Consider the following 16,244-nt stretch of genomic DNA (forward strand, 5'->3'; position numbering starts at 1 on the left):
GTGGGTTGGGTAAGTAAATGTATGTACATCTATATAATGGTAAAACTCTGCAGCTATAAAAAGGACACAGCACGTGCTGTTAATGAAGAGGGACCACGTAGTGTTCAAAGTATTAGGATGGTACTCTGGCATCAGACCACAGGGCTTCAAATCCCAATTCTGCCGTCTATTTACTGTGTGACCTTGGGCAAGGTACTTACTCTCTTTTTACCTGAAAATTTTCATCTCCAAAATAGGGAATAACAATGCCTACTTTCCAACACGATTGAGAGGAGTAAATAAGATAAGATAGTGCAGTTGACAAATGTTAACTATTTTTCTGGAAAGCCATCCAAGGTAAATCACTAAATAAAAATACCATCAATACAACACAGAACAAGGTAGATGGACTAAAAAATCCATGTCTATATATACATACTGAGATTGTTTCTATACATCTGGGATGGGAAGAATATTTTTTCATTGTATAATTTGTATTACTTTTTCTATGTATAAGTATTATTTTTACAATTTTTAAATTATTTAAAGAAAAAAATTAAAAAATTGAAATCACACAATGCTCAGATTCTGTTATGATGGCAGAAATAGAACCCCATGAGCTCCTAGATATTTTTTTAATGAGGCACAGAATCGCATTTCTGGGGCTGAAAGATTTATTTTTGTGCATGAAAAGCATTCTAGTGTTTAAGAATTTCATGGAAAACTAATTTTTATAATGACATTCTCCTCTTCTTGATGAATTTCTTATATTTTCCACTTGATCTAAGTGAGAGATTCAGACTAAATTGCCTTTCTTGTTGGAGGTTAATGAATGAAATGCAGAAACCTCCCATGGGCCTTGCTCTGTGGAGACCTTTTTCAGGGTAACTGAAGGTGGCTTGCAGGTTGAAACACTGAAGTGTCCTTTGCAATGATTTTTTTATCCACCATCAGTGCAAATGCTATGCTGAATAGACCTCCCGGTGCAAGTCCCTTTTGCCCTATAAATACCTGCCTAAAGAATGACTTAATTAAACAACAAATCTGATCCTTATCTTCCTTTGGTTTTTGGCCAGTAAAATGCCAGGATTTAGGAGGCTCCCAAGTTCTACCGCAGAACACGTAATTCTCAGGATGCAGGTATCAGGAGAAATACTATCAGTGGTATTTGTGACCTCTGTCTGACATTGAAAGTTTCCCTGTCACTATGCTTCTATATATGCAACTTCTGAGATGAACAGAAAGCCAGACTCTCATTTTGGTCAAGGAACAGGAAAACCCTCATTCTGTAGTAAGTTTTGTGAACATTTCAATGACCTCACAGTTCATTCAAGTTTCTAACTAAATTTAAATCTAGCGGAACTCTTCTTAAAGTGCAGTTAGGTTACATGCTCTTTGTTTTAGCATCCAGTGATTGGAATCCATTCATTATTAAAGGCTCTGTTTGGTTTTCTCTTTTGGCTTTTATTCTGTCATCAAGTATTCTCTGTAGAGGGTTTTCCTCTTTTTAAAAGTAACAGGATTTGGTTAAGGTTTTGTTCCATTTGTTTTCTATGATGAGATTAATGAAATCTCATAAAGTTAAAATTAAAAAATAAGTTTTGAATAATAATCAGCTGCAATGTTCATTTCTCTTTCAATGTCACTGAACTTCACTTTGCTTCCCTTCCTGTGNGGCTATCAAATGAGGGCACTGGATTAGATTGTTCCTTAATTTCCTTTCTTTGTCACTTTCTCTTTCAATGTCACTGAACTTCACTTTGCTTCCCTTCCTGTGCCCTACATACCACCCCCCTTTTTTTTCAAAAAGTGGCATCCCATTATTGGAAAAGAAAGTCACTAAGCATGAAGACTTGATGCTGGTACAATTTCAGGATTTCCAGGTTCATTTCAACCCTCAGTGCTGTTGCCATTCTTCTCAGTTATATTTGATGTGTTTCTCCAGACCCTTCCACCAGGGAACAAATCCATACACATGTCACTTTCCTCGTCATCATGTGCCCCGACACCCCCAACTTTCATCTGAGGAGCTCACCTTTCACTTGGAAAGAAAGATAGAGGCTATCTGATTTGAAGTCCCTACTCCTTTCCAACTTCAGCAAAGTATCAGCTTCCTTCCGGGTTTAGAAGCAGCCCTCCTTCCTACTGTCTGAATTCATTTCTCCATTTCTTCTACCCTTGGGCCTCAGGTGATGGAAGTCCAAGAGGTTTTCTGCAAATATGAATTGCATAAAAGAACCAATTATTTCATGAAGAATAGAATATTTTACATAAAACCTGATTACTTTTGAAACCCAAGGTTTTAAATCCTGGATACAGTGCAACCATATATACTTGAATGATTGAATGAGACATTCACAGAAAAGGATTGGTACAAGTCGATTAAGAAGACAGGTAAAGAGGAAAATAATAGTGTTTAACTCCCATTTCTATTTTCCAGAGTTTTTCCTAATTTTTAGTGCATAAAGATTTTACAGTCTGTTGAGAAAAACCTTTACGATTTTGTGCTGTCCAAATAGACATTACATAGCCATCAATTTACTTATTTACTTCTTTAGTTTTTACTTTATTTACTTCATTTTAAGTTATTGCTGCATTGCAGAATTACATTGGGTAAGAAGAGGGGAGAAAAAAATCCCCAGGCAGATAAATTTTATCTTACTTTTTTTGATCCCTGCCCAAAGTTGCTCTTGTTTTTTGAGATGGAACTTTTATGTCACATATGTTAGAATTCTACGCGTCACAAAGTTCAAGTACATGTCAGTGGAGAGCATGATTAAAACAGCTGTAACAATTTAGATCTTTATTGCTTTAGTGTATACTTTTAGTAGCTTCCTCTTTTGTTGATCACATTCCATGCCAAATTTCTAATACACACCCCCCTCTTGAAATATTGACTTACAATGTAATGTTTCTTTTTGAAAGAGAATGAGAGCTAAATAATGATATTACCTGTCAAAGGTCACTGTGATTTGAGTATTTCATTGTTATTTGTCCTTCTATTAGAGAGCCATCTGTGACCAAATTGGTACAGGGACAGGAGCAAGACCAGCACTGGCTGACATTACACTCCAACTGGGAGAGCCTCAATGGGACCACTTTGCATGAACTGCTGGTAAAAGGGTAAGACACCCTTCACAAGAGCTGTGTAGAGTGGATTATGGAGCAAGAGTCTATCATCAGGGACTTTCTCCTGTCTCTAATTTAGGATAATCCAAATGTATCACATCAATAAAGAACTTCCATCGAATGGCCTTTATATTTCAACATTGTTTGGCTTTATCTCTTCTTTCTAGACATAATTCTTTTGCTAATTATATTTTCCTTTAATGATGATTACAGAAACTATCATGGTGAAGGAAAAGGAACTTAGGTTTTAATTTTGGACTTTTTTCAAATCCTATCCAAAGCAAATTCTCATGTCTAATATCCTACAGATGCTACATGGAACTAGTTAAGAGGGAATTGAAATAATGAGAACTGATCAAACTTGGAGAGTCTGAGGGAAAATCTGACACAAAATTAAATTATAATCAAGTAGCCTTGAAAGTCCACTTCTGGAAAATTCCCCCTAAAAGATCATGGCACCTTGAACAGGGCTGTCTCCCTTGTTTGTGGATGGAGATACAGGATGAAAATGGAAGGAATTAAGATTTATTTTGTGTCTATTAAATTATAGGGTCATAGCTATAGAGTATTTTAATAGCTTGACGAAAACTCACAGCCCACGAATGTAAGTGGTGGCCTTTCAACACAAACCAAGTTAATCTGACTCCAAAGCTTTTAATAAGTACTAGAGAAACGACTTCCTAAGAATTTCAGAGGAGAAATGTAAAGGTAAGCCATTTCTCTTTAGAATGTCTTGAAGATTTCCCCATAGACAAAAATCTGCCACCAGATTTCTGAACAACGACCTGGATCTTTCAATGGAGTGATTTGTTCCCCCAAATTGCAAATGCCAGAAAAGCCCTTTCAGGTTAAATACATACATACATAAATTTCATTCTAAATTGGGAGTTGGTAGAACTGGATCTAGTTCTGGCTTGCTACCTAGATTTGTGATCTTCTATAACCACAATTTCCTATCAAATAAGGAGTTGGTACAGGATAGTCTTCCCTGTCTTTTCCTGTTCCTGCAAGTTATGATTTGGGGATCTAAAATAGCAACTGAGTACTGAGTATCTCTTCTGTGTCAGGTTCAGTGCTAGACTGTGAGAAGATGAAGGAGTGAATGAGGGGTACAAGGGCTCTGGTCTTAAGGAACCTACATTGTATAAGTAGACAGAGAGACTAAGCTAGTAAATAAATTTCAGATATTTGAAAATACTACAAAGAATTTAAGGGTAACAAGATAGAGAGTAAAGAGGAGACAGGACTTCAGGTTGTGGGAAGGCAAAAAGCAAACATACTTTTTCCGTATTATATAATTTATTGATACAAATAATTACACATATCTCCATGCAAATTGAGCAAGAAATGAAAATAAAGCAAATCCTCAAAAGGGAATGTAGACATGGCATATTTAGGGATACTTCTTTCTTTCCTAGTGGGCTAGGATTCTAAGCATGTCACAGTATTTAAGAAAAAATTTTAAAGTTTACTTATTTTGAGAGAGACAGAGACAGCGTGAGTAGGATAGGGACAGAGAGAGAGAGGGCGAGAGAGAGAATCCTAAGCAGGCTCCACACTGCCAGCATAGAGCCTGGTGCAAAGCTCGAACTCATGAAACCATGAGATCATGACCTGAGCTGAAACCAAAAGTTGGGTCACCTAACCGCCTAACCGACTGAGCCACCCAGACACCCCATTGACAAACCCAAAGTATCTTTTGTTTTTTAAAATTATACTGTGAATAAATGCTTCATGGTTGAAAGAAAACTTTGTGATTGAAACTTAATGTGCCCTAAGTTGAATGCTCTTGTGTAGCCACATTAATAGATGCTTAAACATGGCCCATGTTCTTAGCTTTAAACGTTAACTGTGGTGTTTAGAAAGGTCTTTCTTTCCTGAACCCATTATTCCTATAATTCTACTGACTGGCTCTGATCCTGCCATTTAGGGTTACATGGAATTAATTTAACCCCCTTCTTCTTGTCAGCCAATCATAAATCCACATTTGAATTTTTTTTCAAGTTTACTTATTTTAAGAGAGAGAGAAGGAGAGAGAGAGAGGGAAAGAGGAAATCCCAAGCAGGCTCCACACCACCAGCACAGAGCCTGATGTAGGGCTCAAACCCACGATACTGTGGGATCATTACTGACCCAGAATCAAGAGTTGGACGTTCAACCAACTGAGCCACCCAGGTGCCCTAGATCCACATTTTATTATCACAAGTCTCTTCACGATTCTTTTCCTGTCTACTCAATTCCTTTATCTGTTCTCTAACTTTTTGAAGTAATATTTTTATTTCTCCAAACTATTTCCAACTTGTTTTGGACATCCACACTCTCTCCCTAAGCATAAAAATCTAATATGCTCCCTCCTCACCAAAAACCCTAAGAAATCACCCAGTTCCCTTGCCTTCCTTTGAAAATCATGGTTTGAGTCCACATTCTTTCTGGGTGCTGCCACCAGCCAAATTGATGTGGAAAATGTTGCTAACAATAGTTCCTTTTCCCTCACAGGTGAAAATATATTATGATAATATTAAGTCAACTAAAAAAAAAAAGTACATATCTGTCGTGTACCCACATTTCCAAGGTGATATTTGACAATAGCCCTACACGAATTCCTCAAGAATTCCTGCACTAAAGTACAGATAATCTTTACTCAAAAAATACAACCTCTGGGAAGAGTGGAACCTCTGTCTTGCTTTTTGGTGGTAAAGTGTTTGAAGTAAACGATAAATAGTAACTTTATGCCATTTTATGTTTCCAAATCTAGGCAGACTTGTCATAGCAGAAGTAAGATTTCTCTTCTGTGTACTAAACAAGGTGAGAGAATTAGTGGTGTAGCAATGGAATATGAACTTAACTGGGTTAGCTCCAGGCAAAAACAATGACTTGCATTTAACAGCAAAGATCCAAGTATGGAGCTGGGTTTGTCGGTGAATCGCCCACTGTCTTTCCTGCTCCCTGGTAGACTGTGGGCGCCGCCCTGCCGCCCGAATGAACAAGAGGATCCTTGGGGGTCGAACGAGTCGCCCTGGAAGGTGGCCATGGCAGTGTTCCCTGCAGAGTGAACCCAGCGGACACATTTGCGGCTGTGTCCTCATTGCCAAGAAGTGGGTCCTGACAGTTGCCCACTGCTTCGAGGGGTAAGCTGCATCCTTCGACTTTGCCTGCATCTGATCATTCTGTCACTTGGGCATTCTTAGTGGCATATATAATTCTGAGAAGCCACGTCAGTGCAGAGGCCACAGTTGATCCACTTCCTTTATCTGCTTAGATTTTCCTACCCTTGATGTTGTCATCTATGCATGTGCTGATCATTTATTGGCAATGGATGTATATTGCTTATGATTTTTCCCTAAAGAGGGAGGAAGTGGAAGAGGTGTAGAAGGTTGACTCTCCAGCTAGCATGAGTCTCTTTTCTATTCCCCTTAAACACATCAAATACATCTGAAGTTCAACAGAGGGGATTTACGTTTACTACGGTGAGGTTAGCTGGAGGGATTTGGGAAGAGTTTGAGAAGCAGAGTTAAAGGTACCACAATATGTGTATTAGGGTTCTCAGAGAATGAGAGATGAGGGGTGAAATTATTTTGAGACCTTGTCTCACATGATTGTGGGGTTGCTCGTGGGGTAGATCGGCAGCCTGAAGTCTCAGGGAGAGGTTCAGTTTGAATGCAAAGGCAGACTGTTGGCAAAATTGCTTCTTGCTCAGGGGAGGTCAGTCTTTGTTCTCTTAAGGTCTCCACTTTGGGGGATGCAGATAATCATATTATGGAGGGTAATCTGCTTTATTCAAAGTCTACCAATTTAAATGTTCATCTTGCCCAAAGAAACCTTCACAAAAGCATCCAGAACAACATTTCACCAAATATTTGGGCACTGCATTTGGCCTAACCTCATCGGCATATAAAATTAATCATCACATTATGCCTAAAGGGACTAGAAAAATAAGATGAAGGAAAGCTATACTCTAAATTGACAGGTATCACTCCAGAAGGTCCTCACCTGTTCCAACTACCTGCTGTGTAAACCTTAGGAGCAAAAAAATAAACTTAAAAAATAAACACAAACCAAACAATACCAACAACAAACAAACAAAAAATCTGAAACACTGAGTATGTTCACACAAGATCCTGGGGGTCAGACATTTGGTCATGACATGGCTGGTGCAGTCTGTCTCTGATCAGAATGTCTGGGGCCTCGGTTGAAAGATTCTAAGGCTGAGGGCTAGAACCATCGGAAGTCAGGCAGTCAATGCTGCCTGTTGGCTGGGGCCTTAGTATATCTCCATATGGGACTCACACCATGGTGGCTGGTCCCCAGAGCCAGCTTCTCAAACTGGGAGCCGGGAGGAAGGTGCTGTTGCCTTTTTTGACCTACCCTCCAAAACCCACATGGTACGTCCCCTATGTGGCTGGTCAGAGTCCTCACAAGCCCCACTCAGATCCAAAGGCAAGAAACAAAGAACCCTTCTCTCAGTAGGAGGAAGACTTGAGGGCATGTTTTAAAATCACCCATACCATTTTTTCTATTTATTTTTAATAATTTTACTTTCTTTCAAGATAAAAGTAAATATTAAATAATAGCAAAAATTCCAAATAACTCATAGTTCTATCAGTTAACCAAATCAATTATTTTCATTTGATCAGGTTAATTTCTCCAAAAAAAATGCAATTTCTTCTTTTTTTGTCTATTTATATTTTTTCTTAGCTTTGCCACCTTCTGTGTCACCATGGGTCAACTTATTAACGTCTCTGGGCCACAGCTTCTTCACTTATGACATGTGGGAAATAATAGTCCCTACCTCACAGGGCTGGTGCTGGCAGTAAGTGAAACAGTCTTACGCAAAGCCTTGAGAACCATGCCTGACATTGATCAGTAAGCTCTCCATAAAGGTCGACTGTTCTTTCAAAAAAATACTGCTGAAAACATGCATTTTACCTTTTGCAGTATCACATGAGTATCTTTGCATTTTGCAAGCTGTATTTTTACCTTCTCCCTTCTCATCATCTTCACAGTAACCCCTGTTAGAGCCGAGGGACTATTCTTCACAGCGGTGAACACATACACTTTTCACAGGGTGCTGCTGTTTACATTTACGATTTGGAATCACACTCTGTTTTTGTTTGTTATGTTGTTTTTCTCATATAACAGTATATCATGGACCTCCCTCTAGGTTAATGAATGTAGCTCTCCCTCACTCTTTTTCAAGCCTGAATGATATTCCATTTTATTGATTTACCATAACTTTTTCTGTTATTCCCCAGTTGATGGACATTCAGGTTAGTTCCACTCTGCTACCATGTTAGCAATACTGCAATATGTCTTCTCAAACACAGCTACTCATCTTCTGGTCCTTTCTGCTACAGACTAGAGTCCCAGCATATGTACTGAGCTCTACAGGGGGGTTATAGAAATGAAGGCATGTTTCCTTCCTTGAAGTGCTACCCTTGTAAGGAGATGGACATTTAAACAAGTAGTTAGAATACAATTATAAAATAGAAATGTGTATATCCAGTTGATTGTTCTTTTTGGGAAAAGAAAATATAAAAAATCAAACCAGTGCCGCCTCTTGAGAACTTCTAGTGTGTAAGACCCAGAATGATTGGAAGAGTCTGTGTAGTTATGTCAGGAAATGCACTACAATGTTATTGCTTTGGAAGGGGCCAGATGTTTCCAGATGTCTGTCCCCGTTCTGATGTATAACTCCGTGATAAGCAGAAGATGATACTAGCAAGATTACATTCCTCAAAAGATGATTACTTAAGTAAATCCAACAGTACTCTTTATGCGCTAGTTAAACCAGGTTCATACACCACTTTTGTCATTTCCACATGTGGTGTCCGAGCTTCCTCAGTCATTGACAGCTCTGTAAAGCTAAGAAGAAACTTTGCATTAGAGAAGAAATATGTGTTTACAATTAAGGAAATGTATATAATATCAAAGGTCTTGGTGAAATTTCATGGAACACTAGACATAACAGAACTGTCAACAGGGATCTGGTCTGTTCATAAAAAGCTAGAAATTGCCCAACTTTGAATAAGCCTTGTCTTGAATATGTGCTAATAACTGATTCAATTTTACAATCTCTCCAGTGGCCTGCAAAGCTTTGAGAACTTCTAATTGTAAGCCTTATTCTCTGCTGGAGTCATCAACTGCTGCAATTAATGGGATTTACTTCATACCATCATCCCATACGTTGGCAAGGCCCAGCATGACCCATCAGTAGGCCTTAACAGCCTGTCTTTTTAAATTATATTGGTAGGGAAAAAAAAGACAAGTTTGTTTTGCTCTTTTATGAAAAAGTATTTTAAAATCCCAAATGAAAATTAAAAACATGAGTTACTAGGCTGATGACACCAAGTCCCGTATGCCCTAATAACAACTCAACTTCAACCGTTCTGAGCAAGAAAGACTTTGACTTGCAGGGGTAATTTAACATGCATTGTTCTTGCCTTCTCCTGCCTCTGGAAGCCATAAGACTGGACTTTCTAGGCTGGCACGCAAGAAGTAATTGTCAGAAGCGTCTAATTCCTCTCCAGGAAATGCACATGAAAAATGATCACCTCACAATCTGATCACAACCCTTAACCCCACCACACTATCCATGCCATGATTTCTCCCAACCAGCTCTTCTGTGCAACAGGACTGTGGCTGCTGGTCTCCATGTGTCCCCCAGTGATTTCAGTCCTCTAGTGTTCTCATGCCCTTCTCTTCACAGTTAACCTTGTGTGCCAGGCGAATCACTTCAGTCCTCTCACCGAGACCTACAGTGTCTTCGTCCCTGGGTTTGTCTGCCATTCAAACCAGGCAGATGTCCAAAAATGAGTCAATGCAAATACCTCATGTTCTGATCCTAATATTCTTGCTTTTCAGAATTGAGGGCGGACGTTACCCAAGAGTGCAGATCAGCACCATCCCTGACTTTCAACATCAACTAGACTTTTAATATTACTCTGTCATCTTTCTACCTTCTTCTGGAGAGATCCCTCTCTCATTCTCCGTAGAATAAAATCACTGTGCTCGTCCAGCCCTCCTAATCTAACAGTCTATTACTGCACTCAGAAAAGGAAGTGAGAGGTTTGGTCTGACTTTTTATTAAAAGTTAAATCGTGTTGTGTCCTCACGATTCCCTCTTTATCTCTAGGTGCTTATGAAATGTGCCAGTAATTCACAATTTGTTCTTCTGTCCCATTCCCTTAAGGGATTTTATCTACTTCCATCAGTAATGGTGTCCACTAAAGCAAAAATTCTTCATCTTGGATCCATACTTCCCCTGAGGTGCTGTTTTCCAGCATCACTGAAAAATAAGCAAGTGTAGTTTTAAAAAGTCCTCGGTGACAATGACCTGACTCTATCCTTGCCACTGTGCTGCCTACTATGGAGATATTCTCTCATCCTCCTCTCTCCAGGGGAAAATATCTAGGATGTAGTCAGAAGTTGGCTTAAAATATGGGCCCAACCTCATAGTTTCTGGGGCTCACAGGAACTGGGAGCTCCTCCCCTCTTAAGATTTTTAGTTAGTCATTGTTTCTTCTAGTCAAACAACTACCTACTATGTACTCTGCATCTGGACCTGAACAGCTAGCCATTGCTGAAGAATATCACACACCTCACTGCTAACTGAGCTCACATAAAATGTGTGATCACGAATCTCAAATGAGCATCTAACAATATGGGGCACTTCCAGTACGATTCCACAGTAAAGTCACTTTTCTACCCTCAGAGACAGTTATCTGACATTTTCTCCTCTCTCCCCAAATTCTCTTCAGTCTCCATTGACCTTACCTCATACTTATGGAGAGAACAGACACTGTCATATATTCCACCTTGTCTCATTCTTAATCCCAACAAATTACCTGCAAATATGTATAACCCCTACTTTCCCCTGACTTATGGTGGAAGATGTGTCTTTTGTATTTAAGACAATCATACCCTCCTTCATCTTTTTCAAGACTTTATTTTTAAAATAATCATTTCCATTTTGCATCATCAGTTTCTCCCTTTTTTGCTGGGTCATTCTCTTCAACAAACATGCCTTGATATCACTAACTTGAGCCCCCTTCTCTTGACTTTCCATCTCTTTTCAACTACTGGTCTCTTTGGCTAGTATTCACAGTAAAATCCCGAAAAGACTTTGGCACAGTCACTGTCTTCCCTTTTCCACTTTTTGTTTTCTCCTCAACCCACACTGGTTGAGCTCTCATCAAGGTCACCACAAAAATAGCACTTATCGAAGTCTTTGATGACTTCCATCTTGCCAAATTCGATGGTGACTTTTCAGTTTTTGACTTACTGGAACCCTCCCAAGTATTTCATCACTACATCTTTCTTGAAATACTTTCTTCACTTTTATTTTAGAATAACAAAAATATTCTTGTTTTCCTCTTATTTCACTGACCTACCCATTTCTTTCTCTTTCTCCATCTCTCCCTTTTTTTATGCCATTGAATGCATTAGTGCTCCTGATCTATTTCAGTCGTCTATCACATTACCCTATTTTGTCACTTTCAAGTGCTTGAGATAATCTTATTTCTTTATATATGCTTTAATGCAGTAGAATAAAAGCTCTATGAGGGCATGAACTGTCTTCCTCATCCTTGTGTTTTCATTTCTTTCAGCATGGCATATAGCAGCCACTCATCTTCTAGATGGTTCAAAGATGAAGTTGCCTGAGTAGTTAGGACTATAGCTTGTGTGGAACTAGAAGTGTTAATTTATCTACAGAAGGTCCACGATGTCTCACTGAGTCCTCCCAAATCTTAGACCACGAATCTGTTCAACATTGTAATGTATTAAGCCAAATGGAAAGATGAATCTTTTATGTTTTATCAAATGGAAAGATGAATCTTCTGCATATTGTCTGAGGAACATTCTCTTTGAATGGAGAAACTGGAAGCAAAGGAAACTTCGAATAGTTCTGTTTGTCTTAGTTCTTTAGTAATATTATTTGCCACAGACAGAAACTTTCCCCTTTCCTTATTCTTGCACATTATTTTGCAGAGAAGCCTTTTTTATTTTTCCAACATTTTCCCACTTAAACAAACCCCTGCTCAGCCTATGATAAAGACTTTCCTGTAGTTACTGTATTTTCTTGCCACTCGTTTGTGATAGTTTCTAGTTGCAAAGCTCTGGGATCCTTACGCAGTTGCATTTGCTTTTTAAATGTCTCTTCATTTTCTTACCACAGTCACTTGTGATGGTAGCATCAGAATTTGGCTCTTTAATTCTCTCATGTCTCTTGAGTTATACTTGCTTTAAGAGTCTGGGGGCACAATATCATGTCTGCCTTTTTTTCAAAACATTGTGAAATCTGATTCTCAAATGTCTATGACATGTATCAGACTACTCCCTTCTCTTGCCTTTTCAGACCTTGGAATTACAGGATTTTTCACTTTCTGTGATGTCACCACTGGTGGCTAGCTCCCCATCATAGCAGGATATATGTTCAAGAAAGAGGAGATATTTTCCTGCTATCTGCATTTTATAACTCACCACTGAGTCTCCACCATGTGACATGCTTTCCTGTGGCCATACCTGATTTCTATGTAGATGCCTGTAGATCTTTCTGTTTGTTTCAGAGAAGTTTGGTAGAAAGGGTGTGCTCTAGGGGTTTAAAGGACAAGCATTCTGGTCTGTCACCATCATTTACTATCTCTGTGACTTTAGATGAGTCACTCATCTGCTGTGAGTCACTGCTTTCTCTTCTCTGAAATGGAATTAGAATTCCTATTTACATCTCACAGTTGGTGAGAAGATCACTTGAAATATTGTGTATAGAAATACTTGGAAAGCTATAAAACAGAACTCTTATACTAATAAAATGTAGGCTGCTGGTTTATTTTGCTTATTGTATTGCTCTCTGTTTGTTTGTTTTGCCAGCATTTAAAACTGTGGACTCCATACAAGGAATCCAGAGCTCTGGCTTCCCTTGAACATTAAAAAAAAAAAAAAAAAAGTCAGTTTACACCAAGCATTCCAACATGACAGCAAAATGCAGGAGTTGAGATGCAGTTGGTGGGCAGAGCTTATGATTGACACACTGTCCTTAGGACTTACATCCAATCCCTTCACACATTCACTCTGTGATCACCCTATTCTAAAGTCTGTTCACCAGGTGTGTTGTGGAGAATTCTTTAGAAATACCAAGGGCAGAGCACTATCTTTTAAGTAAGAGGTTGGTAAGATTCGTAGAACAGCAATGATGCCATCGTGTGAGATTTCTTTACTTAGTGCAAATTCGGTCACCTTCAAACTACCTCCAAATCACCACTTAGCTGTGCTATTTCTATAGTAACAATTGTAAAAATAGGGTGATTTCTATCACAGGTGTTAATTATAAATATTAGTTTTCTTTTCTTAAAGTGATAAATAAAAGATAGTAAAGCAAAATCAGGGTGAAAGAAAGGAAAATTTTGTGCTCTTAAGAAGTTAGAAAATCTCTAAACCTGGCTAGCTGAATTAAGTAAAAATGTGCCATTTTTGTGTCTAAACTCAAATTCAGGGTGGCAGGTTATAAACCAAAGTGACCAGTTCTTACGACCAGAGACATCGTGCTTGCAATTTTGTGTAAATTTTCTTGCATGTCATCTGAGATGTATACAAAGCTGGCCTTTCTCTCTCGAGCTGATGTTTAAAGAATTCTAGGCTAAAATCATGTGATCTCAATGTGATCTAGGCATGAGACAAATTAGACCTTAAATGTGAATTTCAGACAAGGAAATAACATCTGGAGCAAGAATGAAAGGAGTAAAGGGGTCTCTTAATGTCTTCCTCAGCCATTTTTTTTTTTTAGAGAGAGTGAGAGTGCACATGTGCATGGGTTGGGGGAGGGGCAAAGAGAGAGGGGAGGGATTGAGAGAGAGAAAGAGAGTCAGTCTCAAGCACGCTCCATGCCCAGCACAGAGCCCAATGTGGAGCCCAATATGGAGCTAGGTCTCAAGACCCTGAGGTCTTGACCTGAGCCTAAATCAAGAGTTGGACCTTAGCCAACAGAGCCACCCAGGTGCCCCATCTGCCATTTTCTGGGCTTCCTCTCTGCCTGCTTCATCCCTCCCAGAGCATGAGGGGTCTCTGCAGAAACTTCTTTAAGGATGCGCCAGCTCTCTGTACTGCTGCTTTGAGGTCTGACAGCTCAGTTTGAAAAAAATCCTCCTTTTGCTGAAGGTTTTCAGCTGCTGTAATTGGCTTTTTTTCTTTCTCACTCAAACTCTTCACTAAAACACCCAGGTGAACCTGGCATATTCCTGTGTGTTTCTCCACAGGATAATTTTGAACTGAAACTAGACTCCTGTGGCATTCATGAAGCTCTAAATTTTCTTTCCTCTTTTTGCTTCCACCAACACGGGGCTGTCTCTGCTATTATTCCTGACTCATTCTTTCTGGCATGTGTTTAATATGTCCATTTACCATTTAGACACAATTCCCTCACTTCACATGCCTGTTTCAAACAAGAGCTTGTGGGTTTTCCTGGTTTTTGCTGCCCTTGGGGAAAAACATTAAAAGAGACTTTATTTTTCCCATCACACTCATAACTAAAAGGAAAAAGAACAATATCTCACAGATGACAAAAATTATGTAAATTTCCTGTGTATTCTGTTTGTTTTTGGTGGGTGTTAATGTCAAAAGGACAGTAACTTATGTAGCAAGAAACTGCTAGATACAAGTTAATGACATTTAGCAGTTTCATTTTTCACTGTTAGAATTATATTAAGCACAATATAGTAATTAAGTCTGAAACTGATGCTATTTCATCTTGTTATGAATAACTTGCAGTGTTCAACTGTTTGAAACACTACTTGTGATTTAAGCAAATGGATAAGTATTTGTTATAAACAAAATTTAGGAGCTGAGGATCAAGGGCAAGGAGCAATTAAATAGGCACAAGTTTGAAATAAATTGATTTCAGATGCCTTAAATAGAATCTCAAGTGAATATTGAATTTCTCAAATGGTCATACCCTTGCCATTGTATGGGAGGGAGAGGAGGAAGTGAAATGAGGACAGAAGGGAGGAAAGGAAGGGGAGGAAGATGGAAGGGAGAGGAAAGAAGGGAAGAAGGGAGAGAGAAAAGGGAGGAGAGGGAGGGAAGGAAGGAAGAGAAGAAGGGAGAGAGGAAAGGAGGGAAGAAGAGTGGGTGGAAAGACAGAAGGAAGGGAAGGAAGGAGGGAGGGAAGAAGGAATGAAGGAAGGGAGGGGGAGAGGGAGGGAAAGGAAGGGAGAGAGGCAAGGAAAGGAAGGGAGGGAGGGGGGAGGAAAGGGNTTATTTAATGAAAAATAATTCTTCTGTAATATCATCTTGAAATGCTCATGATGTATCACTTCCTACATTTTACTATGATTGTTTCTGTAATTGTTCATCTTCACTCAGTGCTAGAGTTTGTGGGAGCGGGAACTATATCTTGCTTATTGTAGCTTCTAGCACTATGTTTGGCATGGAGGGGTTGCTATATATCCATACCTGTCTATATGTCTACAGCTAATATCTACATATCTGCATTCAAGAATGACACCAATTCCTCTTCATAGAGCCCTAATATTATTTTTCTTTACAATCCATGGACTACGTGTTTTAGAGGAGTGTTTTAGTAGAGGGCACTCCAAGAATCCAGCATTACTGTAAACAGGTTGAATGCTGACCTTGGCCACTTCTTTCCTCACCCTCCTGAAATCTCAACTTTTTGAATCTTTGCCATGAGAACATAGTGAAGGAAAGCATACAAAAAAAAAAAAGTAAAAAGAAAGAAGAAGAAGGGACGTGGGTGAGTTTTTGTCAGAGACTTCTTTGGGAGCTCTTAAAAATCTTGATTCACGTAGCCCAAAGCTTTCAACTGATGTGGGGTGATGCCCAGAAAATCAGTATGTAAGAGCTCCCCACATGATTCAGTGTTCAGCCTGGACTGAAAAACAACCTTCTAGTGGGTCAGATCAACCTACTTTAGTTGAGCAAGCTCCAAGTGGGGATAGTTGACATGGCTCAGCAACGCTAACACTATGTGAGGGGGTGTCTGCTAAAACAGCTCCACTGGCACTGTGGTCCGCTCCACTCCTTTGCTCCTGGCCTATTCTGGAGGAGGGACTGGGAACGGTAGATGGGGTGGGGAGGAGTTGATGGAAGAACAGACCTTGCCTAGGTGGCCAGATTTGGCCCCT

General features: G+C 39.3%; 1 protein-coding gene across 3 annotated transcripts in view; it reads left to right on the forward strand.

The window, feature by feature from the left end:
• Nucleotides 1–16,244, forward strand: part of CORIN (corin, serine peptidase) — a 244,707-nt gene that overhangs the window by 213,537 nt on the left and 14,926 nt on the right. For 2 of the 3 annotated variants that reach the window (XM_077757822.1, XM_077757821.1), the window contains exons 17-19: nucleotides 2,986–3,102; nucleotides 5,864–5,913; nucleotides 6,062–6,236. In XM_077757822.1, the coding sequence (XP_077613948.1) occupies nucleotides 2,986–3,102; nucleotides 5,864–5,913; nucleotides 6,062–6,236 (342 nt within the window). The remainder of the gene's footprint in view (nucleotides 1–2,985; nucleotides 3,103–5,863; nucleotides 5,914–6,061; nucleotides 6,237–16,244) is intronic. The other variant, XM_077757823.1, reaches the window with a different exon arrangement.

Source organism: Crocuta crocuta, unplaced genomic scaffold, assembly GCF_008692635.1.
Source record: "Crocuta crocuta isolate KB4526 unplaced genomic scaffold, BGI_CrCroc_1.0 scaffold282, whole genome shotgun sequence".
Lineage (NCBI taxonomy): Eukaryota > Metazoa > Chordata > Mammalia > Carnivora > Hyaenidae > Crocuta > Crocuta crocuta.